Here is a 27,742-nt window from a genome sequence, read left to right as displayed (position 1 = left end):
TTCTGCTGTAAAGACTGTGAAAGAAGGTCGGTAATTGTGAACGATCCGGAACATTGCGGCCTTTTACCAAACAGTGACAATGGGATATACTTCGGCCTTTTGTGAAACAATATGTCGTTAATCAAACGTTAATCAACACGTGCTTAAATATGGCCCAAACAAAATGTAAGGAAATCAAAAAGTAGATAAGGAAGTTTTTAGGGACTTTCTAATAAAAACGATGAACTTATTTGATCTCTTATCACTAACACATGTGTACATGTAGTGCATAATTCTAAGACTTTTCTTATATCTTAAATTTACAGAGAAAGCGCGACTTGTAAGCGAAATGGGGATTTTTGCAACGCAATTATAGCGTGCAATAAAATTCTTAAATAGACATATCAATTTTATTGTGTAAAATATAGAACTATTTGTTGCAAGAAAAATGTTAATATTTTATGTTGTATTTTACCCCCCCCCCCCAAAAAAAAAAACCAAAATATATTAACAATGGTTAGTTTTTAGCCAATCAGACACCCTTCTTTAAACTGTCAAATCGATCCATTTGCACACTAAAGTTTATACATAAATTTGGATATTGAATTTATAATAAACATGTAGCACATGTTATTACATAATATTTAATGCAATAGAAATAATCACAAACTTACTAGTTGCGCTATTTTTTACTCCTTCGTCTCAATACACCAGTCCAGAGTTGAGCAAGAATACTAACTGTTTAAATTCTCAATTCACCAGAGCTCCAGACGTTTAAATACCTTTAATTGCAAACAAGGATCACCTGGCTGACTATACTGAAGATTTTTATAATTATGTGCATGAAGACTAGAACTGCCGAACAATTACTTCTAAAATAATGACATTACACTAACAATATTATTACTACATCTATTAGATTTTTTTAAGTACAATATAATATACAGGTCACATCAAATTTGTATTCTACACAATAAGAGTCACAAAAATTATGTTTAAACAAAATTCATAAGAAATTCATTCTACGCAAAATTTGAGTTTATAACCGGGTTTTCCAGCGAAAAAAAAATTGTGAAAATGGCGGGCGGTCGGCTGCCAAAAAAAGGGTACCCTCATTGTACGGATAACTCCTCCTACAGTTTTCAAGATATGAAATTGTTCTTTTGCATATCAATTGTACATATATCAGAGGTGTGCTTATTGCTAGGATTTTAATTTCTGATAATTAATTAAAAAAAAATACCAGCTTTTGAAATTAGTCATTTTTGGCAAAATATTGCATATAGAGTACTCCATTTCACTGGATACGGTAGGTAAGGTTTATCAATTAAGGGTTGACATAGATTATGGATACAGTTCACATAAAAGAAAACCTGGTTTGCAGTCACATTGACAGCTTTTCACTTGTTAAAATTTGTTTCTGTATCACTTGAAACAAATTACTCGATATCAGTTCTCATTGTATTATTATTTTGTTTCGCTCAGAATCCTCAATTTAATTTTTTTTTACTTAACAATCTCCGATCCTCAGCAATGTTCAATAACTTTAAATTATCTTGATTTCTTTTATTCGTACAATAAATCTGACTTTTATATTGACAAAATTATCGGAACCCCCCCTTTCTCTGGGACATATAATTTTTTTTGAAAACTTGTAATGCCTATTTAAAGGCAATTGTCACCATTTATAATATAAATACTGTAATTATTTCAAATAAATGCTTTTAAAATTGCTAGTTTAAAGAATTTTTTACAACGCACCGTAATTTACAGGTACATGTATTTCTTATATGAAAAACCCTAACGATTTTTTTTTATCGAAAAAGGTACTCCCCATCAGCATCCGGTGCTCACATCTGTGAGTAAACATGTGGAAAATTAAAAAAAATATTAACTATTAAGCAGTGTCCCTAAAAACACAGATTTATAATAACATCTACAATGTATTGTCTACTCTATTTGTTTAAAAAATCGATTATACTTAATTTTATGCAAGTTATGCTATTTTTCTGGAATGCTAGCTATACCATACCTTCATACCCACATGAAACACAAAAGAAAGCCCTTTTTTGTTTTGTTTCCAAGAATCGGAAATTATATAAGTTACAAAATACCGTGTAAGGGGTTTATATATAAACCATTATGAAAATGTACAACTTTTCAAAACTTTCCTGAATAAGATCGCATCTGTACTAGTGCCGGGTGATGTGGGGCACCCATTATACAGAGGTCACATCAAGTTCCTGGGACGACTATTGCTTGTACAATTGTATTTCACATGTTCCATCTATTCAGCAGATAAACTATCCCCATTTTTGTCATATCATATCATTTAGACCTTTATTTAAGAAGGCAACTGATAGAAATCAAAATCAATAAATAGTTCAGAATTTAAACATCAAAGACAATTTTTTTTTTACCAATAATTCATTTTTATAATAGCTTGTCGTAATAAGTCTGAATTATTTTTGGTTTCTTAGTGTTTCTTTCTATTAAGCATAGCATAGACGCACGTTCTCATTGCTGGAGACTTGGTTTTTTTTAAAGGCTGGAAATTATGCAAATCTTCCTTACCTAAACCAAAACGCTCAATAATGCACTGCACTCTGATATTAAAATAGATGTGAAATAGATATTCATGAGATAAATGTTCATTAAATTTACGCACGGAAAACGTTCAAAAGGCCTTGTTTATTGACAAATAATGTATTTTGCACGTATTGATTTTTATCAATTGGAACCCCCCCCCCCCTTTTCAAAATTGCTGGATCCGCCTCTGCTTTGCATAGATACCATCTAAAAAAAATTTATCTAATGACATTTATAAAGTTTGAAAGAAAAAAAAACATTTTTATGATTAAAAAAATATATACTTTGAGGCCGAGGATCGGAAACATCAACTGTTTAAAAAATAATCTTTTGGGGATCATTTATGCCCTTTTACATCTAGCAGTATTAAAATAGGGGTCAATCTTCTCGCCGAGTAGTGAACAAGAGTTCTGGGGATTTTAATCTGTCTATGATGTCACACCATAGCATCGGTATTTGCTAATAATGGGTTTCGCTCTAAACTGACAAGATCTGGAACATTCGGAACAGTATCCATTTGAGACCGTTCTTTTGCCTTTGACTTTCCGCTTCAATCACCGATGACAAACAGAGCATGTTGGTTGACTTGACAATGTATATGTACATGTGTGATCGGTTGTCGTATTCTAAAAGCGGACGGTTAATGTTAGAGGAATCTCTTTGGGCGGCGGAATGGGGAAAAAGACCTTAAGTTTATGCAAAACAAACAACTGATTTTTAAAATACTAAAATACGAAACAGACCAGTTTAAAGCAAAACCAACAGCCTCTTTTGCAAAATCAACAGACATCGATGCAAAACAAACGATCACCGATGCAAAACCAAGTCCTGCACTAAATAAACGCTAGATGGCGTGCAAAGAGATATGAGGAGAAATAGTACCATGTAAAAAAAACGTAACTGGAGAAATTGTATCCTTGACTCAAAGGAACGTTTTTATGCGCGGATCCTGCATTTTTTCCAGGGAGAAGGGGAAGGATAACTTTTGCGTATATATATTATATGTATAGATACAGTTATGATAATTTTAACTAAATCTCTTATATTTTAAAATGTAGTTATGAACTTATTTAAATAGTACAGTATTTTCATCATATGAAATGTCATCATCTCCAAATACTTCAAATCTAAAGTTAGTTTCCATTTTCCATTATTTTATTTAAATCGGTTCTGAAATCAACCGCAGATAAAAATATATAATAATAATAATACATGTATATCAATGTTATCAGATTATCAGCTGAAATTAATTTTTAAAAGATATACTAACTGTATAATAAATATTCATTCTTTAGACATTTATACCTAAACATTATCAATTTCGTTTAGTTCATTACCTGAATAACAGAAAAGGAAAAAAACAGCGTTTAATCCAGAGCGCTATGTACACTGTACGCCACCGGATAGAGCCCCTGTATTAAAAGATTAACTTTTTGGTATGCTTATACTCTTATATAGGAGATAAGGTTATTCTTCAGCTTAAAGTATTAGGTTTTTTCTTTATAAATCTGCTTCTCCGAATAGTTAAATATAAAATATACAAATGTTTTCAAACTTGACAAGGGTTTGGAGTTCAAAGAGGGTTCTTATTATAGTCTAGGTTTAGTCTTAAAGGGGCATGGTCACGATTTTGGTCAAAAATTATATTTTCGATTTTAATATTTACAGTGCTTCAGTAAGGCATTCTCAATAGGCAACCAAAATTTTGTTGTCATTCGTTAAGTTATAAGCGAGTAACAGAGCTTGCAATTCTTTGCTATGTAAACAAAGCTTTTGTTTACATTTTGAACGTTGAAGTAAAAATGTCCGTTTTAGATCTAAAATGAATGTGTTACACGCCAGAAAGTGTTTCTTTATGCTTAAAATGAATAGAAAGCTAGACAAATCAACTTGAAAAAGATTTTGTTCTGGTATATTGAACCTTTGTAAACAAAAACAGGGCACGAGTCTTGTTTACATGTCAAAGAATTGTGAGCCCAGTATCTTGCTTATTACTCAACGACTGACCCTCAAATTTTATTTGATTATTAGAAATGCATTCCTAGAACATTGTTAATAATAAAAACAGAAAAATAGAATTTGACCAAAATCGTGGCCATGCCCCTTTAAGAGTTAAGACCGTAATTAAAACGAGCTTAGTTATAGTACATTTTACCTACAAGAACAAATGTGACACAAATGTGACACAAGCGTCAAATCGGACGCAAACCATATGTTTTTGATCAAATTTTGAAATGGAAAAAAAAATCATATTTTTGCATGACATAAAAAATCTACTTTTTGAAATATGGACAAAGTTGTGTACAAATACGCATTTGTGCATGTTTCATTATATCCCCGAGTGCCCAAACTCCGTCACCTTAAGCAGAAAACCTCCCGCGTTTCTCTGTAAATTATTTTTTGTGGTTTTTATCATTTGCAATCACTAAATATAATCTGAAACAATATAATTTATAAAATTATAAAAAAAATATTTTTATTTTTATTCTGAATACGACGTTTATCACGCGTGCTTATTATATCTTATGAACATAACTCCGTCACCCACATGATCTATGATACGCCAGGGAATGAAGACACATTAACAATTTAGTTAAAATTCCATTTGTATCTAGGCCAAGTTATAATAAGTAAAAATGGTGCATACAATTTAAATTGTATTTAATTTCATCGAAATGAAATGATCTCCAGAATACTGAAAAAATGGGTCCATGAAACAACAATCACAATGGCCTTTTCAGAATGTATGGATGCCACTTGATTTATGCCCTTACATATTTCAAATATTTTATATCATTAATTAATATATTACTTATTATATTATTTATTTATTACATTTTTAGAAATGTAGCATATTCTAAATAGCGATATACCGGATATATCTATACCCTGTATAAGGCAAAAGTATCGGCGTGAGCGATTTGACGTTGTCATCAAGAGTAGTGCATAAAGGCTATTCCGGACAGAAAAAAAGTATTATTTACCCTAATCAAAAATGTATTACATGTGAAATGTTTCATCTTGACCTCTCTCAAAATGGCTGACCACCGTAAATGATCGAATGGGCCCGCATGTCAGAAATATCGATATTTTAGTGCACCCGTAAAAAAGTTTTAGCTGATTTCAGACAATTATTGGTGCATAAAATGAACAAGGTTTAATTCTGTTATTTTTTGACGAATTCTTAAATTTAACCGTAGCAAATTGTTGACATTTGATTAAAGATTTTTGACATGTAAAAAATGACGTCATAATCGTACTCGATTTCAAACGGCGAGGAGTTTCCCGAAAGTGACGGAGTTAGGGTAGTGACGGAGTTAGGGGGCTATGCGATAATCGTATAAACAGTTGAAGAATCTTAAAGCTAAAGTTTGGGGAAAAGACAAAAATTTATTGAAATATTTTATTATACAAATGTTACACTATTTTATTAATGACAATCTTTGTTTTAGTCAGATGATTCCAAATACAAACACGAAAACAAAGTTGCCCTTTTACGTTGAATTCTTTTTTTTAATGATTAAATGCTAAGAAACAATACCATTCATTTCAACATTTTAACTTTTTGTTCCTTTTTATTAGAACAGCATTTTCATGATTGGTCTCGTTTAATCACAGGCTTTGGCTTTCTCTGAACAAATCTGCGTTGCGTAGGGAAAAAAAGCTGGTTGAACTAGACTATGTAGTAGTTACCCCATATAATATTGTTGGTTATGTGCAGATACCCGATGGACGTGGTCATAATGACACGAGGGAGCGTAGATGACAATTCTTTGTCATGTAAACAAGGCTCGTGCCCTGTTTTTGTTTACATAGGTTCAATATAGTACCAGTAAAAATAGATTTGTTTTTCTTTTTCTTTATTTTAAGCATTAATAAACAGTTCCTAACCTTTAACACATTAGCTTGGGGACTAAAATTGCAATATTCACTTCAACATTCAAAATGTAAACAAAAGTTTTGTTTACATAGCAAAAAATTGTAAACTCTGTAACTCTCTTATAACTCAGCAAATGACACTCAAATTTTGGTTGCCTATTTAAAATGCATCAATGAAGCATTGTAAACTTTAAAATCGGAAAAATAATTTTTGCCCAAAATCGTGACCATGCCCCCTTAAAAAACTTGCTTGGATACAATTTTCTAAAAAAATTTCCATTACTGATACAAAATGCATCGTAGAGTTTGGGGGCGTTATTTCTATCTTTCAGTATTACACAACATGATTCATAATTATGGGGTTTTCCGTCAAGAGCGCGGAATTTTTGTTGGAAAAGCCTGATAATTCAAATTAGAAAAAAACAATTGCGTATTTTTTTTCAAATACAGCTAAGGAACTATACGTACTTACCATGCGAAACTACATATCGTTGATTTTCCAAAAAAAAAATCAATAAAGTCAACTACCGTCAGTACTTTAATTGATTTTATTTTGTAAACTCTCGGTCATTGCATTCTATTATATTTACATCTACCGAGTGTGAAAATCACGGACTGCACGAAATAATCATGATGAAGTCAAACTCAAATTCCCTTTGGAGACCATTTGACTGTTTCTTTTAGCTAACGTTCTGATGTACATTGACAGTAATTTAGTGAATTTTTTACTTACTTTCAGACCAATTTATTCGCTTGTTAAGAGAAAGATGTAAATATGAACAATAAAATATTTTCGGTGATGAGTCATGCAAGTTATGAAGATAGCGATCATTGCAGAAAAAAATACATAACCAACAGGTTACACGCAGGTTATGTACCGGTATATTTCTGCAATGTCGCCGCCTTCATATTCTTCATGGAACACAAAAATCGATAGCTATTTTATGGTTTAAATAAGGATAGAAAATTACATTTTCCTAACCAACAAGGTTACAGAATTTTGTCTTTTGGATTATGACAAGCCCTCATTAAATTCGATAGGGCTGTTAATTTCCTATATCTCACTAACTATGCTTTAGCCACTGAAAACCTCAGCCAATTCACAAATTCAGGTATTACTGCACGATTTCTTTTGATTAAAATATTCAATGATGAATATTAAAATGTCAGTTTTAAATTTTACATAATAACGCCTACTGCAGTATTGATTGTGAATTTTAACATGAAAATTTAACAGTGATGTATTAAACGGTATAATTAGTTTTAACATGAACAGGCTCAAAATAAAGAAAGATTGTATTAGGGCTAAGTTATTTCTTAAAATAGTTTTAATATATGGATTTAATTTCTTCTCTGAGAGAGAGAGAGAGAGAGAGAGAGAGAGAGAGATATTTTATGATAGACTGTAATAAACGGGTATGCTATGACACAGTTGATAAAAGAGAAGAAGGTGTAATGGATTCTTGCCGCACTCCGAACCAAAGCTGGAGGGGGGAGGGGAGGGGCACTTGCAATTACGATGCATCACAAGATATTGAACAAACATCACAAGAGTACATTTATATGTTTCTCAACGTGATGTTTTTTGAAATTTAAGAAAATATAAACTTCAGGGTCATAACCTCAAAATGTCTTTGAAGTGTACCTCAAAGAAAGATCAGCAAGGCAGTATCTGTGTGTATAAATAGGATACATACTTTCAGTAGATCAAATGTTGTGAATGTCGTAACTATCAACCTTGAAAATTGTCAATCAACATATTAAACTTATGTATCAATATGTATCTTTAATCTTTAGTTTATGTAATTCAAATGAAATGAATATTTCTTACTCAAACAATATAAATAAACAAAAATCAAGTCTGTTATTAAATATCTATACATTCATTCATTCGTTTTCTCTCTCTCTCTCTCTCTCTCTCTCTCTCTCCCTCTCTCTCTCTCTCTAAAAATAAAATGTCTAAGGCTAATACAGTCTTCTTTGATTTTGAATCTATTTTGATCAAAAGGAATCTACATGTGAGCAAGGAACTTGCGTACTATCTACAAAATGTACCTGTAATCAAGCGTGCAGTCACACCTCGATATGTGTACACTTAAAAAGTGCACGATGTTTTGTTGATTTTGTGTGAAGTTGCAGGTTTTTTTTAGCGGCTAAAGACCTGTTAACGAGATAAAGGGAATTAACAGCCCTATCCGGCAAATTAAATGAAGGTTTGTGCTCGATATAAATAAATAATTGATTATAATTCTGTAATTTTGCTGGTTAGGGAAGTGTATTGATTTTTCCTATGCAATGACCGACCGTTTACAAAATAAATTATACATGTATAAAATTCACAGTTTTTTAAATCAGATTCAGTACAGTGAGGTACAGTCATTGTACAGTGAGGTACAGTCATTGTACAGTGAGGTACAGTCATTGTACAGTGAGGTACAGTCATTGTACAGTGAGGTACAGTCATTGTACATGTGCAGTAGGTGTCAGTGAATTTTCGGGAATATCAGTGGATTTTAAATTCAGCTACCTAAATTGTGAAATTCATTACTCCTGGGTCAGGAAATCACACCCCTTGGGTAAGGCCAATATGGTCACACAGTAAAAATGTATAATATTTTCTTCCGTACTTTCACAATCGTGGGAGATAAAAATCCTTTCAAATTGTGAAATCCACTGCTCTTGGTGCAGGGGTTGGGTTTATTTGGGGGGGGGGGTTGGGGGGGGGGGGGATGACGAATATTTTTTTTACATTGTAGGTCACTTTCACCTTAGTCTATCGGGTAACCTATTGTCGTTGTTTGTGTGGTCCGTTAATAATTTTACAGTTTTGACTTCATCTTAAAAACTTTAATTTCCTGTGCATTGTATAATTGTAGAAATAACCTGTAAGTATGTTGTGTACATTATTACACTGTAATGAAACTTAAATTATAAAAGATTGACCATTTAAGACTTGCATGTCTCTTCTTCTCAAGTTACACTAAACTAGAACCCCTGTCAGAGTCGCTTATTTGAAGATAAAAATATTTTTTAACAAAAATCTGTTTCCTGGCATAATTCTTCCTATTGATACCAAACAACCAATAAGAAATATGCGTTTTTCATATTATGCAACCAAGTTGTAAAAAGTGATTCTGATGCCATATAACCTTTGAATTACATTTACATTTTTTAATGAGGTTAGAATTAATAGGTAGTTACCATTTTTGTGTCTTGTATATTCCATGATCACTACCTTCAACCAACAAGCAATAAATCTTAAAATTAGTAAGTGAACCAAAAGTAGATATATTTCCCATCCTTTACCTGGGATAATTCTGTGTCGTTTTTGGTGTGAATAGAGTCAACGCAGTTTTATAAAAACATAGATTGGGCTTACCATTGTGTATTGTTCTTTCTGGGTAGCCGTATTTTAAATGTACGGAATAATTAATTGTCTGGATAATTACTTCACTAAGTCGGCAATTATTCAGTCAAAGTGAAAAACCTGAAACCCTGGCGAAACAACTAAACATTAACATATGTTTTACCATAATACATGTACATATTACAGTAACTATATTTAGATATGCACTTTTGTGTGAACTTAAGCTGCTAGCGTTGGAATGAATTTTAATTAAGATAAATTTGATTAGGCTTTTCAATAGGTTACACTGCGAATTTGGAATAATGCAGTTGTTTTATATTTGTTTTGAAAATATGCAATAATAACATCATGATCAAAAGGAATCTTACAATTTGGATTTTATAGTCAAGGTGTGTGTACAATATTGCCTTTATAACATGATAAGGATAATAGAAAATTAATCCACATTTTCTCGCAAAATTTAATCTAAAGCAACATTTCAAAAATATTTTATTAAGTAATGTTGTCGATTTTGTATAGTGGAATCGTCTACTCTGATGCTGTTCGGGTCGGGTTTATGATTTGTTTTATTTTGTAGTGATATTTAAAGTAACACTGGCGATTTGACTACATACAGCCAAGACTTTGCTTTTACCAAAGCCCGGTTAAATACCACATTGGTAATATGATATCGTTGAACCGTATGTTAAGGAGTACAGACCTTCAAAATAAAAGCAAGCGGGTTCTTTGCGAATTTGATACAACCACTCGGCCTAAAGATCGCCATCTTTGAAGATAAGGTAGCCAATTATGCGTTTTAAAAGACAGTTCAAATATTGACAGATGTAATCCAACCTCTTTAGACTTGTAAACTCATCACTATCAACAGGGTGGTACTGTAATTATCTGAATCCCGAAATACATGTAGGTCACTGCGTTGATATCTGATATATCAAAAAAGATTTTCGATATCAAGAATAAAAGTTGATTTTTTATATCAACAAATCGAATTCTTAATATCAGAAAATCATTTTTTGATATCAAAATATCGTTTGATTTTCTGATATCAAAAAAATCGATTTTCGATATCAGAAAATAAGTCCTACATAAAATGAATGAATGCTCTTTGTGATGCAACTTTTGTAATTTGAAAGAAATTGTGTTTCAAACCTGTTAAGAATAATAAAGTATGTCTAGTTTTATATCCGATTTCATTTTGGCAAGTTCGTATACATATACAACGGTTAGCATTGCTCGCTAAGCGATTCGCTGTGAGTATTGAGACGATCCTAAAAAAATGATGGCGTCGCATAATATACTAGTAATAGGAATTATACAGGTGTACAGTTTGCGCTTTCAATATTTTATACCAGAATTATCAAGAACATTATTAAATTCTTACATTTTAATAAATCTTCAAATAAAAAACAACAAATATTAAAATGCAAATCGGGCTCTGTAGTCCACCAATTTAATTTTTGGTCCATTAGGAGTATTCATTGAATATGTGAAAATTAGTTTCCATTTTATTTAAATAACTGATATCAGAAAATATATCCTTGATATCAAAAAATCAGTTCGAATTTCTGATATCAAAATTCATTTTCTGATATCAGAAAGTGGTTTTTTGATATCGGAAAATCGATTTTATGACATCAAAAAATGGATCGTATTTTCTGATATCAAAAAATTATTTTCTGTTATCAGAAATTCGAATTCTTGATATCAAAAAATCATTTTCTGATATCAGAAATAATTCCCAGCCTATCTTGCATAAGTCTTGTTATTGAATATTTAAGGGTTTCTTTGTTGGTCTTTATATTCAGAAAAAATACAGAAAGGAACTCGTTTATCAAAATACCCTAAAATCCGTTATATTCTCACGCAATGTTCTGTATATGCATGAAGCGCCCTGTTTGTCTGCATAGATCTATATTTTCAAACCAAGTTCAGAAAACTTATGGATATTTTATTGATACCAAGTTGTTTGCTAAAAAAAACTTAAACAGTATTAAAAACTTAAATAGTATTTTAAAAAAAATAGATATTTTATAAGGATTTAAGATTAGTCAAACCATAAAAAATCTATCACAACCAATTTCCTCAACTTAGAAAGGCCTCTGCTCAAGTTATTTTGAAATACATGTACATCGAAATTCTGTATATAAAAAAGGTAAAGTACACGAAAGCTGCGACAGTACTGTATGGGTGATTATGAGATACATACAAAGAAATAACAAAAGTGTAAATAATATTTACCTTCAGTTGATAATTCTTAGTTAAAAATCACGACTTTAAGTTACCCCAGTGGATTTGCTTCCGGTGTATGCCAGAAACAACCCTTCATTGATATCCTGGCACCTGGATAATTGTTCAAGAAGTCTACGATACCACTTGAATAGTGTAGCGAATGTTGTTATTAGTTGTTCAGGAGAAGATGACGGGTATAATGGGTATAAGAAAGAAAACTATAAAAAAAAATTGTGACACTGTTACAAACTACATGACCATACAGACCCCGCCATGAACACACGCCAAATACAGAATTTGATCACACTTGGGGCACAGTACGTTCATGTTCGACAAGGTTGAAGTTTTGAAATTTATAAGTTAGTACTCTGGATGTCGAACAATTATCAGATATACATGTATAATAATAAACGTTATTCAAGAGAGTTGGACTGTATTGAACTTCTTCATTCTTTACTACTATCTCAACACCATTGCACAGTGGTGCACATAGATTATGATAACACAATATTCTTAAATCGACGGGTCAAATGTTACTATACAATACACCCATACGTTGTTGGTCCCGTATAAGTTTAGGTCAAATGTCTGTTTTCTGAGTAAATGAGAAGCATTCAAAACCAATATGAGAGCCATAAGTTACATGTGACTGTGGGTAGAGATATTGAGAAAAGCCTGATATTTTTACCTCTTAGAAGTCGTATTTCTGGCTGCGGAGGAAATGGAGTTTGATCATTTTATATAATTTATTCATTTAATAATGTAATCCATTTTTACGCATTTGAACTTTATCCCTTCTTTAGAAATGTATGTTCTTCCTGTTCGAATAAAAATGATCCTCTTGAAAAAAAAAGGGGTTATGTAATGCAGGTTATGGCATTTACAAGTTCTCCTTTCGTGTTTATTTTCCTCCTTGTCTGTAACAAACACAATATTAAGTCTCACGGATAATAGTACGTTTCTAATGCCAGTGCATCTTCTATTGAGAATCATTGCATGGGGCTTTTCATTCGGTCACAGACTGTGTAAAATTTAAATAGCGCTTTTTCACAGTTTTTCAAAAACAAACCATTTTCTAAAGATGTTTATTGAACTCTTAAAACGCAAACATGTTCTTACTCAGACTGCATGTGTCTAAAAAGGGAACCTAAAGGGCTGCTTATGTAATAAAACTTTTTTTCAGGAAATCAATCTGAATGCCATGTAACGAATTAAAAGTACATTTTAATTTCGTGCACGTGTTGACACAGTAGCGTGATTTGTGTGAAATTCGTGGTGCCTGGTTTATTTAGTTAGCGTTGAGGATATCGACAAATAGTCGTCATTGTGGTCGGACCTCCTGTCATCCTCTTCTGTCCCTTTGTTTGGCTGTGGGTTGGCATTGACCTGTCTCTGTGAGCAACGAAGGTCGTCGTAGTGCCCCGATACAATCCCTGTGGGTGCTTCAATCTGTGTATACAGCTCGTCTACGAAAAAAAAGATCTTATTATGTTATTAACACAGCTATTGAAACTTGAAACACTAACAGCTTTTTTATCCAGTATTTAAAAAAACATATTCTTTTATTGTCATGATTCGTCAACCTGTAGATCTGTTGGCTTTTTTGACCGAAGATTTCTTGGTTTTGTTTTTCCTATTTAAAAAAAGAAAAAATACATTAAATCGACTCAGTATAGTTACATGTATATATATGATACTTATGCATAATACTAGTATAACGATATTAGTTTATTTTGGCAATATTAGTAAAATGTGTCATATAGCAGTTCTATGTTAATATATGCGTAATTGATTGATTTATACATGAATATTTCTACCTCTTTGACCTGGTGCATAATTTGTCTTTGGAGTGTAAGTGATACACGACAACAATGGACACAGCCAACATAAACAACAGCATCAAAGTTGGAACAACAACTGACGTCATACTGGCAGAGATCGGAGCATTGGGGGTTACGAATGTCGAATGTTCTATAAATAAATGCAGAAAACGTCGCTAAAACGCTAGTTTCTGGTTAAAAGTAACTGTATCAAATACAACCAGCAATCAAATAAAATTACTTACATCAACATCAATATTAAAAACAAATTTTTTTTTAAAAACCGACACAGGGTTTTTTTTTCGAACATAAAATTTATACTCGTGTAAATACCCGTTATATTCAGGTAATGGGACTCTACAATAAAAAAAATCAAAAATCCCTTTTTATTGCACCAAGAAGCACTTATGATATAAAAATTTGGTTAAGTTCATCATTTTACATTTTTTTTTTGTAATACTTTGCTGATTTCGATTTTTTTACCGAACATAAAACAAAAAAAAGTGCAGAATATGGTCTTGGGATCAAACACATTTTATTGACATATCAAAAGATAACGTTTTAGGAATTTCTTTATTCAACAGAACTGATTAGTGAATGATAAACTAGAGAGTCAAAAAACAAACAAGTAAACACACATGCAAAATCGTGAATTAATGCAATACGATGTATAGCTTTTATATTACGAAAGATAACTCTTATTTACGAAAGCCCAGAAGGATCATTCGAGATTCGAGATTCAAAATACGAGATTCGAAATACGAGATTCGAGATTCGAGATTCGAAATTCGAGATTCAATATCTAAATTAACCAATCAAATCATGGATCTGAAACCTGTATCCTAGCAACATCAAACTGTTCTAAATAAAGATCATTCGTACATGCTCTTTCCTACAAATAAATGCTATGTTCACTTCTCCTTACCTAACTAAATGATTATTTGTATTTACTTTTACACAGAATATCTAAGTAGACTAGTAATAATGCAGTGTGCTTCGCGGATCTAAGTGATTTTGTTTGCCCTGGTGCATTTCCACCTGATGCGTTTGAACCCTGGGGTATTTCACCACCAGTAATAGTTTAAAACCCGGGTTTATTCACCCCTTTTGTGTAAAAATGCGGTTATGGTAGAGAACTTCATAAGCGTAGCTATTTTTTTCTGTAGGGGTTCCTAGGCCAATTTTAAAAAATTTTACTATGTAAAAATAAGCTCCAATTTTCCCGAGGAGGGGGTCCAGATCCCCTGACCCCCTCCTTTCTAGATCCCCGCATGAAGATTAGTACATGTATCTAAATAATCTAAATATAAATAATCTGTCCTGTTTCACTAATAAATATAAGCATTACTTATCGTTTTTATGTATGCATACAGTGATACACTAGTACTGTGATTATAAACAAATCATTGAGATATTATCACATCATACGGAATTATTAATAAATACATTTTTTTTCCTTTTCCTCAGTAAACAACTTATTATGAGTCTTACTTTTGGAATTGTTTTCAATATAGAAGGATACCTACTCTCTACAATTAAAGGTAGGGATGATAGGGTGCCAATTTGTTCACATTGCCGATTTCTTGTGCAGAGAACAGTAAAACTTTTTAAAAATTTGATTGTGCATGAATATTTCAAAATTAATTGTTGTACATGTTTTTTGTTGTAATTCATTCATTGATATATCAACAAGAAAGAATAAAGCATATGTTTCACAGCCAAATTAAGTTTCTCTGTAGTTTCCTACCCCCCCCCCCCTACCCCCCCCCCCCCCCCCCCCACCAAAATTGACAATAATTACATATAAGTCATACAAATGTTCTAAAGATGTAAATAAGCACTGCAAACAAAGATGTGTGTATTTAATATACTACTACATTACACTTAGCCAGATAAAAAATGTAGTCAGGATGAAGCTACAAGGAGTGAGTGATGCAAATTTACCAATTTGTCGCCATACACACAGAACACCAAATAAAGAAACTGTGAGTGGTGTGTGGAATGCATAAAAGATGGCGGCAAATTATCTCAAATAATCAGTGCAAAAACCCACAAATAGGCTGTTATTTGTTACATATCCTTATCATTATCATTGATAAAAATGTTATCGTCCCATAACATAGCCGATTAAGTTAATGTGTACATATAGTCAACTTACATGTAATTCTAATATACAAGAAGGCGGACGTATCAGGCGGGGATCCAGAAAATTAAATTTCAAAAATGATCGGTTGAATTACATTAAATGCTTTGAAAATTGTTTTAAACTATCGCACGGGTCAAAATGCATGATAGAAGCTATGTACAGTGTAATTGGAAACTTTCATTTTATATCAATATGTAGTATTACCTATTATAACAAATGAGAGTATAGCACAACTGCCACAAGCAATACATGTCCTTTACCGGCACCACCTCCCTCCCCATAAAAAAATGAAACAATTGTCGTTTTATTTGCTAAAATGTGTGTGGTTCAAGATTTTTCTAAAGGACATACCCGATTAGAATTGAAAAAGAGTCGTACGTTTAAAACTAATTTTGTCAAATTTTTAGATTCATTTGGTTATATTTTGGTCCATTTGGGTAAATAGATGCACCAGCGCAGCTATAATTTACATATATGGCAAGAATATAGAAACAAGAGTCTGTCACCCTCGTAACCCTTGTAACCCTGTTTCAGAACAGAGATTTATATAGAAACAAGTGTCTGTAACCCTCGTAACCCTTGTAACCTTGTTTCAGAACATAGCTTAGTATAGAAAAAGGGTCCTGTCACCCTCGTAATAATTGTAACCCTATTTCAGAACAGAGATTTATATAGAAAAAAGCTAGGGTCTGTTACCCTCGTAACCCTTGTAACCCTGTTTCAGAACCAAGATTTATATAGAAACAAGAGTCTGTCACCCTCATAACCCTTGTAACCCTGTTTCAGAGATTTCTTTTAGAAAAATTTGTACAAGTTTTTCTAAAACGATTCACCTTAACTAAGATATACTTGGTCCTATTTTGACTCTACATAAGGATCATAATTTTTCGTTCTTTGTGTAACCGGGTTACAGAATTGCCGCATTGGGAAACTGTACTGGATTTGAGACATATCTACTAATTTATATATAATCAGGCCATAAATTCAAAATATTTTCAAAAATTCATAGCTTTAAATCCAGTGGATGAAAAAAGGAAAGCAAGTCGAACTCGATGAGTGCTAATACCTGTGTTGAATGAATGGTACAGTAGGATATGCGCAAAAAAGTCCCGTCTACTCTTTCCTACCCTATATTTATTGGAATATTAAATCCGATTATAAGAGTCAAATTAAAAATCAAGTACGGATATGTACCTGTTTATCAAAAGTAAAACTACTCATAATTTATCTACAGTGCATCGTTATGGAGCTACACAGAAAGTTTTATATTAATTTGCCGAGCCAAGTAAAAAATCCTGGAAAACGAAGAGAAAACAGAGTGGGGACAGAATAACTGGCAAACTAATTAGGACTATATAGCCCCCCCCCCCCCCTTGAAATGTATATACTGAAAACAGATTATTGGAGTACAACATCCGCACACAATTTAAAGAACATTTCATGTTTTTTATTATTTTCGCTAGGTAATGTAAGACATCACAAATACCCCAAACCCCCTCACGGAAAAGGAAATGCTAGGTGATGAGAGAGAGAGAGAGAGAGAGAGAGAGAGAGAGAGAGAGAGAGAGAGAGAGAGAGAGAGAGTCGATGTAAAATTAAAGCTTGCTAGTTGGTCTGCCCTACCCTAGCTACCTCCTCTCTTTTCTCCTTTTAGAGGCTTAATTATTGTCTATATATGCTTGTAACAAATCAAATTAATTTCAAATTCTAAATCAAAAATGAATTTGACACTACAAAACTCTCTGTCTGTCTGTCTGTCCGTCTGTCTGTGTCTTTCTGAGTCTCTCTCTCTCTCTCTCTCTCTCTCTCTCTCTCTCTCTCTCTCTCTCTCTCTCATCGACAATGGCACTGAAACCCTACAATACACTATTCCTATCTGGATTGTTGTCGTTGAGGTTGTAAATCATTATATCTTCTATGGTTTAAAACTTTATGATAACCTATAATTTGACATGTCGATTATTTCATTGAATTTCGTTTCATAGCTAAAACCACACTCAGTTTTTATTATTTAGATTAAACAGATCTTTCTTCGCGAGCCGATTTTTACACAGTTGGGGCGAATACACAACGGGTTAAAATGGTTCGGGGGGAGGATACATACAGGACAAACAAAATCACATAGATTTGCAAAGCCCACAGTGTTATCACTAATTTAATTGTTTATCTTGTGTGGGGTCAATTTATCAATGTTAATTTAACCAAAAAATAACCACAATATAAGAGCTATTAAGACATTTATTTGTAGGAAAGAGCATGTACGAATGATCTTTATTTAGAACAGTTTGATGTTGCTAGGATACAGGTTTCAGATCCATGATTTGATTGGTTAATTTAGATATTGAATCTCGAATTTCGAATCTCGAATCTCGTATTTCGAATCTTGTATTTTGAATCTCGAATCTCGAATGATCCTTCTCGGCTTTCGTACTTATTTGTCCAGTAACATTCAAATTGTGTTTTTGGGGTATTGTTTTGGGGTTTTTTTCGGGGGGGGGGGGGGGGGGGTTGGCTTGGGGATGGGGGCTCTTAACAATGTTGCTACATGTATATCTTATAAAGTTACACACTCGATCTCTTATCCCTTATATCTGCAATCATTTTTTAAGAAAAAACACATTTAACAAACTTAAATAATAATACGCGGTAACTTGTTTCATACTTTTTTGGCGTAAAAGTGGCGTAAAACTATTACATGCTTTATTGATAAAAAAAAAAACTATTACAAATACAGTTCCCAATCCAAACGATAAAACATTACAAAATTTTCAAAACTGAATATAACTTCTTCTCATCATACATAGACTAAATTCCTTAAAAAGTTTCCCAGCCTTTGCATGTAAGCGTTCAATCACATAATAAATTAAACCAGCCCAATTAAGCGTTTGATCATATTGTGTGTAGGTTATCCAACAAGAATATAATTGGTTGATATTTGTCGATAACATTAATTTTTAATTTCTTTACTATAGCTTTCCCTGACTGTGTCTTCATTGCAGAGAAAATGTTTTCAAATACTAGTATCATAAAAGATTTGTGAAAGTAGAGACTCAAACTAGCTTTTTATCGGTTGAGTAATTGTCATATCAATTGATTTGCAAAATACAGTTACTCACTCGAACATTTTCCGTTCACTTTCTCGTATCCATGACAACATGTTGCGACACTATATGTGACGTTTCTGCGGCTAATCTTTTCTTCAAAGAATTCGTAGTATCTGAAACGACGTATATATTTATACGTACTTGAGGTTTGATTAGTAAAAAGTTCTATCTCGAACCTTTTTACGTATTAATTTTTTATGCATTTCAAATAAATAATTGCAGATTTATTCATATTTCATCGATCACTCATGTTTCACAAAATTGTAGTAAAAATAGAAACAAAATACTCAGTTTCCATTCTGTATCTCCTGCCCTTTTTGACTGCCTTCGTTCTTGTCCGTAAGCTCGATACAATTGTCGTTACATTTTCTTCAGTTCTAAAAGAAAATTATTAAAATGAAAATAATTGGAGCACTAAACAAAAGAACCGAAACGTTCCGATAACGATAAGTCGGTATGCAAGTATTGTCTAGACAGGTTTGGTATTGTCTTTATATAATGCATGTAAATAGTCATCTTTAGGTCGCAGTAAAGTAATTTCATATTATGAGCAATAAAATTTTTAAATTATGAACACGCATCTGACGACCATTTGTAAATAGATGTCAATAATGCTGATTACAGATATTGTCAAAAACATACGTCTGTTGTTCAATGCATTCTTCACCAGATACAGCCCATAACATTCCAGTAACAACTGATAGCGGCCCCAGTCGCATCTTTATGATATTATAATAAATTTACGCCATCAAGTAATGTTCCAAGAGGTGATATCCGCTGATACACAGGAACACTTGAGGAACCGGAAGTGATACATCTTATTCACCTACTAGGTCAGTTTGACGTATTCTTACACCGGTCGTTGGTAGTCGCTCAGTCGGTGAAGCGTCCCTTTGCCGTGGAACAAGGAGGGATCCCGTCGGCGACAAACGTATGTCGACACAAATTTGATGAGTTAATTGAGTTTGATAACCATTGAAATGCAAGTTTCACCAATGAGTTTTAAGTGTAAAGTTCTTATCGCGAATTTTCCGTGAAGTTGCGGTTAGCCCGGTAGCATGCCAATCGGCTTTCTACTAAAAATACTACCCAACTTTCACGAACTACCTCGTATTTGATTTGTATTGTAAACTGTAAAATGTAATGTAAAAGTTCTTAAAATCCATATGGTGAATTCAGGGGAAGCTCAATTCGATACACTCACTCAAGTTTACGCCGAATAAAAACTCCAAAACGAAACAAAAGTTCAACAAGTTGTATTTAAGTTGATGAAATAACGGTACAAGGTATTCCAATGAAAACCGATTCTCGGAGTTCCAAGATAACAACTTAATAATGTGCAAAGGTTCCAGCAAGGACAGTCCGATGTAATTATGTACACAAAATGGACACTGACGTGCGGAAATCCAGCACAGCTAGGCCGATATCACACACACTCCACTAACGTGCGGGGTTCCAGCACAGTTATAGCCCAACATAACACTCTATGCTAACGTCTGGGGTTCCAGCACAGTTAGCTCAACCGTGCTCTTCCAGATCTTAAACCATTCTCTCTTACAACTATTTTTTGACAGGCATTGCTTTTTTATGACAAAGGGATAGTAATGGCATGCCAGAAAAGTGAACATTCACACATATAGCTGTTACGATAATTTCACACTTCTATTGTCCAACAATTATTTAATTTGCCTGGAGATTAAGTAAAGAAGATATCAAAGACTAGTGTTAGGAGGATTAACATTTTTGTCACATGAAAGCATCTTTGTTTGTTTGTTTGGTTATTTCCTTTTTTTGTTACAAACTAAATTGCGTAGTTAATTTGAGAGAAAAAAATTAAACTTAAGTTCTCATAGCAGCTTGTAAATTTTAAATTGATAACCTGTTACATTAAAAGTTTAAAATCGAAGATTTCTAAACTTATCTATAACAATCTGATTGTTATAGATAAGTTTAGAAATCTTCGATTTTAAACTTTTAATGTAACACAAGCCCAATATATGCGACCATTGCGCATTAATCAGTTGTGCATTTGGGCATCGAATTTGTTTTATGATACAGTAATGTTGATGTTGTCACGATGGAATTACCCTCACTCGTTAACTCATTAATAAATTGAACTGTCTGGGTTTTTTAGGGGGTGGGGGGTGGTTGGTTGGTAGGTTTAAAACAATTCTAAATTTAAGAAGCACAACACTTAATTTTATGATTATGGTGAAACAGGGCGCTACCCTTTGTATATTAATGTTTTTACAAGAATATTTACATATCGAAGAAAAATACTCACAAGTCACGAGAAAAAAATTGTATATACAGTGTACAGATATTTATAATCACATTATTTTAATAAAATGTATAAAAGTCCATGGATAGATTGTATTCAAAGAAGTTTTAACATGTGTAGGCTTCAATATGTCTGGCACAACCATTTGTCAATATAAAATGGCTAAGTGCTACTGTAAAACAAAGATTAACAAGAATAGAATTCATGAGTCCCCCGCCGGTCAAGCAGTATACTAGTATAGAGTCCATCGACCAATGCTGATTTTCGAACTTGACCAAAGTATTAGTGGTATAAACATTTGGTATAAATTTAATGAAAATCTGTCAAAATTTGTAGGCATGAGAGCGCTTACAAGGTCAATTTTTGGATAAAACGGAGTCATTATTGCGGTCAAAGTACCATAACTCCAACAAAAAGTATCGACCAATGCTGATTTTCGAACTTGACCAAGGTAATAGTGGTATAAACATTTGGTATAAATTTAATGAAAATCTGTCAAAATTTGTAGGCATGAGAGCGCTTACAAGGTCAATTTTTGGATAAAACGGAGTCATTATTGCGGTCAAAGTCTCATAACTCCAACAAAAAGTATCGACCAATGCTGATTTTCGAACTCGTCCAAGGTAATAGTGGTATATACAATTGGTATAAATTTAGTGAAAATCTGTCAAAATTTGTAGGCATGAGAGCGCTTACAAGGTCAATTTTTGGATAAAACAGAGTTATTATTGCGGTCAAAGTACCATAACTCCAACAAAAAGTATCGACCAATGCTGATTTTCGAACTTGACCAAGGTAATAGTGGTATATACATTTGGTATAAATTTAATGAAAATCCGTCAAAATTTGTAGGCATGAGAGCGCTTACAAAAAAGTGTGACGGACGGACACACGGACGCACGGACACACGGACGCACAGACGCACGGACACACGGACGCACGGACACACGGACGCACGGACGGACGCCCGGCATTTCTATGTCCCCGCACCGCGTTGCGGCGGGGGACAAAAAGACCAATTTGTCCAAATATGGTCCAGTGATGTAAATTGTTCTTCCAGGGGTCAGATGTGTAAAATCATGAAACCTAATTTTGGCTTTCGTAAGTATGTCGATATTTTACCTGTTAAACAACGAAAAAGTTGATAAAATTTCGTACCAAACCATCGTCTTCCTGTAGAGACAGATGCTATAACATTTTTTAAAATGAGACTATGTTTATTGTGTAACAAAGGTCTCATCGGTGATGAATTTCATCGTTTTAGAATGTTTGGCTCATGAAGAACCAAGAAAAAAAATATCAACACAAAATATTGGTAAAGACCAAATCTTTTTAAGTTCTCTGAACTCATTACCAATTATAATTCTAAATCTCTTGGAAAATTGGGTGTATTTATTTCAAAATATCTTCGATGCCGTCTGTTCTTCTTGGATGTTTTCCTATTCTGATCCTTTATACCAAAATCTTACTCAAGTATTGATCCTATTACATGTCCCTTTTTAACTCTTATTTTTTCCTGCATAATTTGCACATGTATGTATACCTCTGGCGATTTGTAATTCTGTGTATTCTATTTAATAAACATTTTATGAGCGAATAAACTGAACTTGAATTAAACCAGACCTGTCAAACAGCCTTATAACCCCTGTATTTTCTTGATCTATAGTCAACACCAATCTAACGGAAAATAAAGAAAACTAATTACATGTAGGTGGCGTCATCCTGACTCTATTTTTCTTTCTATGTAAGAAATTAGACAAATGATTTTCCCCTCATCATTTTATTCAGAGATTTTTTATGCTATTTCTTCTTTTCAGCAAACAAGATCTTGGAAATATTTTCTTTTATATTTATTTCATTTCAAAACGCGCTTCGCCGGAAGTAATACAGAGGTTGATTATGCCCCTCGCTGCATGTAAAATAACCGTTCCCGAGGGCGTCCCACGCAACAGCCTCGCCTTGGTGTTCCTTCACGTGGGAAACCACCACCGGATCGACAGTACTAAGAGCTTTTAGGTAGTCCATACTATCAACTCTCCAGTAGTACAGTGAATTGTGGGTTCTAAGTAAAACTTCCTGTCCGTTGGGGGAGATGTCGCCTCCCACGGGGTCCTTGTGGGTTGTGGGAGGAATGCGTAGGGTGGTGGAACTGGAGATTTGGTAGGTACCTCCCGTCGTAAAGGCTGACGCAGGAATTTTGGCTACTTGACCAATACCTCCATGAACCTTACTGATGAGGACTACGTTACCTGAAGGGTCAACCATTAAAGTTTCACAGTCTAAAGCATCCCATCTGCAATGGAAACAAACCGAGAAATTGAATTTTCTGAGAATTGCTGAATTTCGAGGTTCCTTTACACAAATTTTGGTCGAGATCAAGTGGAATGTTGCAAGAAAAATTAGGCTAAACTTATAAGGAAACATGTATAATTTGGTAATCTTTATCATGCACGAACATAAAATGTGATATGAATGAAGTAAATTTACAGAAAAATTGAGGAGGCTGGGCGGTCAACAAATTATCCATCAGGTCTGCCTTTTTAGATATGATGTCTTTAGCTATAAACTTTTACTCAGTTTTACTTTTTATATAGAACTCTCCTTTTAAAAGAGATCAATACAGTCTAAAAATGGCTACGACCACCGAGCTCTCTTTAAGTACCAACGAAAAAAGGAGAATATGAAAGTCCACCTTCAACCCGTGGATTTGAGTGAGGGATTTATATCTCCGTACTTACGTGTAATGAAGCGTGACGACCGGGTCTAGATCTCCTGACCTCAGCAACGCTGGCTCCTCAACAACATAGATGATCTTGACGCTGCCGTCACCAGAGTGATCTCCCGTGTCCCCTGATAACTTAATCATATATACAATCTGACTTAACTTCTACACTTAACATCGAAATATAATACTTGGCCAATGGGTTGACTTTAATTACACTGGGGTCCAGACCCCCCACCCTGAAGAATGCAAACTTCGGGCCTCACCGGATTTGGTCAGGTGACTAACCAAGTTCATATCCCGGTGAACTTTTTAAATTGCTGTTTATTTCTTCAATTAAATTTACTTGGTAAAATTAGCGATTTCAAATTGACAACGACCCCACTGTCAAACATAATTATCACGGGGGAGTCCCCTTCGGAAAAAAATTCTGGATACGCGCATGGTTTGGTGAGACAGTAGACAATTACTGTAATAAACAACGTAAATTGGTTTGTTATTTGAATGGACAATACACAATACACAACTGCATTGGAACAGGTGCTGAATCAGGCGAAAGTCATTATCAGACGACTTAAAGATGTGATTTTGGTCATTAGATTATACGACTATGTTTTCTTTCTTTCGTTTATTAAAAAAAACATTACACGAAGGTGAATATACATTTAGCGGTTTTGCATTTCTGGGATACATGATTTTACATTGAACCCCTTGCTGTATATTTTTACCTGATTTAACATTGGACACCTATCTTTACCTAGATAGAAACAGAATCTAATTTTGATTAGCCAAACCAAACTCTAACGTGTATGTAGGATTTTGATATGTATCGGCTGTATATATCTTTTCATAGTTAAAATAAGATCTATCATTTAACGGTAGTACATATGTTTATCTTCATCTATGTAGATACATGATTTAACGTTTTTTAAACACTTCTACTTGTAAACCTGATAAAACATTAAACACGTGTATATCTTTACCTATATACATACAGGATTTAAACATTTAACACTCGTACATAATTACCTATGTAGATACAGGACTTGGTGGGTGCGCCGGGACACCCCCCTACCGCGATGTCCTCCCAGTCATAGTTCCGGGCGTGGTTGATGTTGAGTTCCGCCAGGAATCCCCCGGAGTCGGCGTCCACGGCGAAGATCCGGGAGGAGTCCCCCTTGTCGTTGTGGGTGTAAAGGACGCTTGGGTGGATCCTACTGGCGGCCAGCCCCGAGGCCTCCGTAATCCTGTGGTCAGAAATGTCCCCGACATTGATGGCCTGGCTAAAGACCGGCGCTGTCAGGAATGTAGTTATTTCACTTATGAATATTATTTTTCAGTGGACGTAAATAATGACCTGCCTCAGTATTTTAAAAGTAATTATAACGTTTGCAGTTCATGACAATATGATGGAGGGAAAATGTTTTCCACCAATTTTAAAATATATGTATCACAGTTTTTCGGCTTCCTTAAAGAGGATTTTGATAAGAGCGATTCGGTTTTTGACTTGTCGAACGTAAATTTGATTAATTGTTCATTAAATCAAGATGAAAGGAAATTAAAATAGTATATTTTTCTTTCTTTTTTACTATCATACAACTTGGCATAGAAAAAGTTATCAATGTTTAGAATCTAACAAGGACTATATTTTTGGCGTAATATTGGCGTAGGAAAATATCACGTTTTGCAATTCAGAATTGCTGCAGATTAATATGAGTCTGTTTTAGCATTTTAAAAACAATAACATTAATGTTGGAATTTTTTACTTATGTGAACTAATGATATGATACTTGGGCTTCAGATTATGTTTTTAAAATATGATTTGCCTTTAAATATTAAGCTTTTTAAAGCGCACATTCTATATTTTTTATAAAAAATCACTAAAATCAGTTTTTCTCTCTTATCAAATGGTCAATATTTTAGCTTTTCTGTCAATTTATATCTTTACATAGAGTCTTTAGAATACATAAAAATCAGAAATATTTTATTATTGGAAGCGTAAAAAAATAATCAAAATTTCTTAAAAATTTAAGAAAATTAGAGGAAATTTGGTCTAAGCAATATCAATTTTAGTATGAATATTTATTCCAATTTAGTAGTATAAACCTAGACATAGACATTCTTATATTCCATCATTTCATTGAAGAATAGAATCTTCAAATTTTAAGCAAATGTCTACAAAACTACAAAGAGCTACAATTATTTTTATCATCCGTTACGTTGACGAAAAAGGTAGTGACCTTGACCTGACCTTTATGCGAAAACAAAAAGGTCAAATTTGATTTAACTGATAGAATCATTTGGTAATATGATCCATTTGACTGTGTCAAAATTTCATGAATTTCTTATTATAAGAAGTAAGTTTGATAACGAGAAGACTCCTTCCTTAATTTGTACATGTATAATTCATTCATGCAAGCATTTGAACGGTAACATGTATGTACGTAAATGCAAATGCTTGGTTTTGTTGTTGTACGCTTTACAATTATATGCCGCCTATTCATGGTAAGGGAGACAATGGTAAATTATACCAATTTAACATGCAGTAATTGTAAAAAGAAAAGTTTGAGTTCTTTTTTTGCTTCCACTCTTAATGATGCAAATAAAGAGTTGACCAAAGAGGTCAACCGGTGGCGTGCAACATGCAAAGTAATTAATAAAGTTACTAATTAGAACGAGCTTGTGGAAGATGCAAACACTGACAAACCTGCGATAGCTGACCTAGGGGAAGCCGATAGGGCCACCGACAGAATCCACAGAAACTTCGTGACCATGTCGAGGCCAGGGCGATAATGTTGTTCTATAACAGTTAAATACATACTTGGCTTATATATATAGGAAGTCGGTCGCCCTGTGATAAACACAATATCATATTACAATGTATTTCAATTTCATTATAATGTCTTCTGCGATATCCTACATACATGGTAAATATGAAGTATTAGGTCCATCCTAAAAATTCATGATTATGTAATTTCAAAAGAAAAAAATATTTTTGTTTATTTTCGATCTTATCGTCATGAATTTGAAACTCAATTAATTACAAGTAATTATCTGTAGCCTTTTTAAAAAAAATAAAATACGAGTGGAGTGATATATATTATAATATTAATAATAGTATTTCATGAAAAGTGAATAAAAATGCATGATCGAGTTCAGCAGGTACTAACACTACAGGAAATAAATTCACATATGTCAAAGTTAACATGTATGTAGTTAGGAATTGAGTCGTGTTTAGTAACTAAAATATAGATTAGTATTTAAATTTACAGTCATTTTGTTCACCAAGATATCGCATTATGTATATGGGCATTATGTGCGTGGGTTGAAATTCACTATCTACCAGAAATACACTATATCTTTTCTGCACACATGATGAAGGCATGAAGGTCCCGAAAACACTGGTGCCCATCTAAGGTCATGTCTATCGGTATTTATATATAAATTTGATATCCAAAAGAAATGATTTTACATAAATATTAGGCAAAGAAAAAAAAGTTCGTTTCTAGTTCCCTAAAAAACTACCGGTAAGATAAAAACGTGTCAGCAGAGGTTTTTATTCATCAAACACCCGAAAGTCCATTGACTGAACGTAAGCCACAAATACCACGAAAATCAAGCAAAGA

General features: G+C 33.4%; 3 protein-coding genes across 5 annotated transcripts in view; all 3 read right to left on the bottom strand.

The window, feature by feature from the left end:
* Positions 1-12,196, bottom strand: part of LOC105345084 (beta-1,3-galactosyltransferase 1) — a 46,171-nt gene extending 33,975 nt beyond the window's left edge. Inside the window, exon 1 of one of the 3 annotated variants that reach the window (XM_034447268.2) lies at positions 12,053-12,196. The gene's annotated coding sequence lies outside the window, so the exon portion shown is untranslated. Of the gene's footprint in view, positions 1-653; positions 780-3,905; positions 3,970-12,052 lie in introns of those variants that run through there. The other 2 variants (XM_066084496.1, XM_034447262.2) reach the window with 2 other exon arrangements.
* A 1,051-nt stretch (positions 12,197-13,247) lies between these two features.
* On the bottom strand, positions 13,248-19,902 carry LOC105347024 (uncharacterized). The gene is made up of 6 exons (XM_034447285.2): positions 19,756-19,902; positions 19,401-19,490; positions 19,126-19,226; positions 13,861-14,014; positions 13,627-13,676; positions 13,248-13,509 (listed from the first exon to the last, which is right to left on the bottom strand). Exons 1-6 carry the CDS (start codon positions 19,830-19,832, stop codon positions 13,328-13,330), a joined length of 654 nt encoding a protein of 217 aa, XP_034303176.2. The 5' UTR covers positions 19,833-19,902; the 3' UTR covers positions 13,248-13,327.
* A 3,325-nt stretch (positions 19,903-23,227) lies between these two features.
* Positions 23,228-26,956, bottom strand: LOC105347025 (uncharacterized). The gene is made up of 4 exons (XM_011455893.4): positions 26,824-26,956; positions 25,146-25,412; positions 24,133-24,244; positions 23,228-23,687 (listed from the first exon to the last, which is right to left on the bottom strand). The coding sequence occupies exons 1-4, from the start codon at positions 26,933-26,935 to the stop codon at positions 23,255-23,257; spliced, it is 924 nt and encodes a 307-aa protein (XP_011454195.3). The 5' UTR covers positions 26,936-26,956; the 3' UTR covers positions 23,228-23,254.
* Positions 26,957-27,742: the final 786 nt, after the last annotated feature.

The sequence above is a fragment of the Magallana gigas genome, chromosome 5 (assembly GCF_963853765.1).
Source record: "Magallana gigas chromosome 5, xbMagGiga1.1, whole genome shotgun sequence".
NCBI classification, from domain to species: Eukaryota; Metazoa; Mollusca; class Bivalvia; order Ostreida; family Ostreidae; genus Magallana; species Magallana gigas.
Note: the sequence above shows the minus strand (reverse complement) of the source record. Positions and strands in the feature narration are given on the sequence as shown.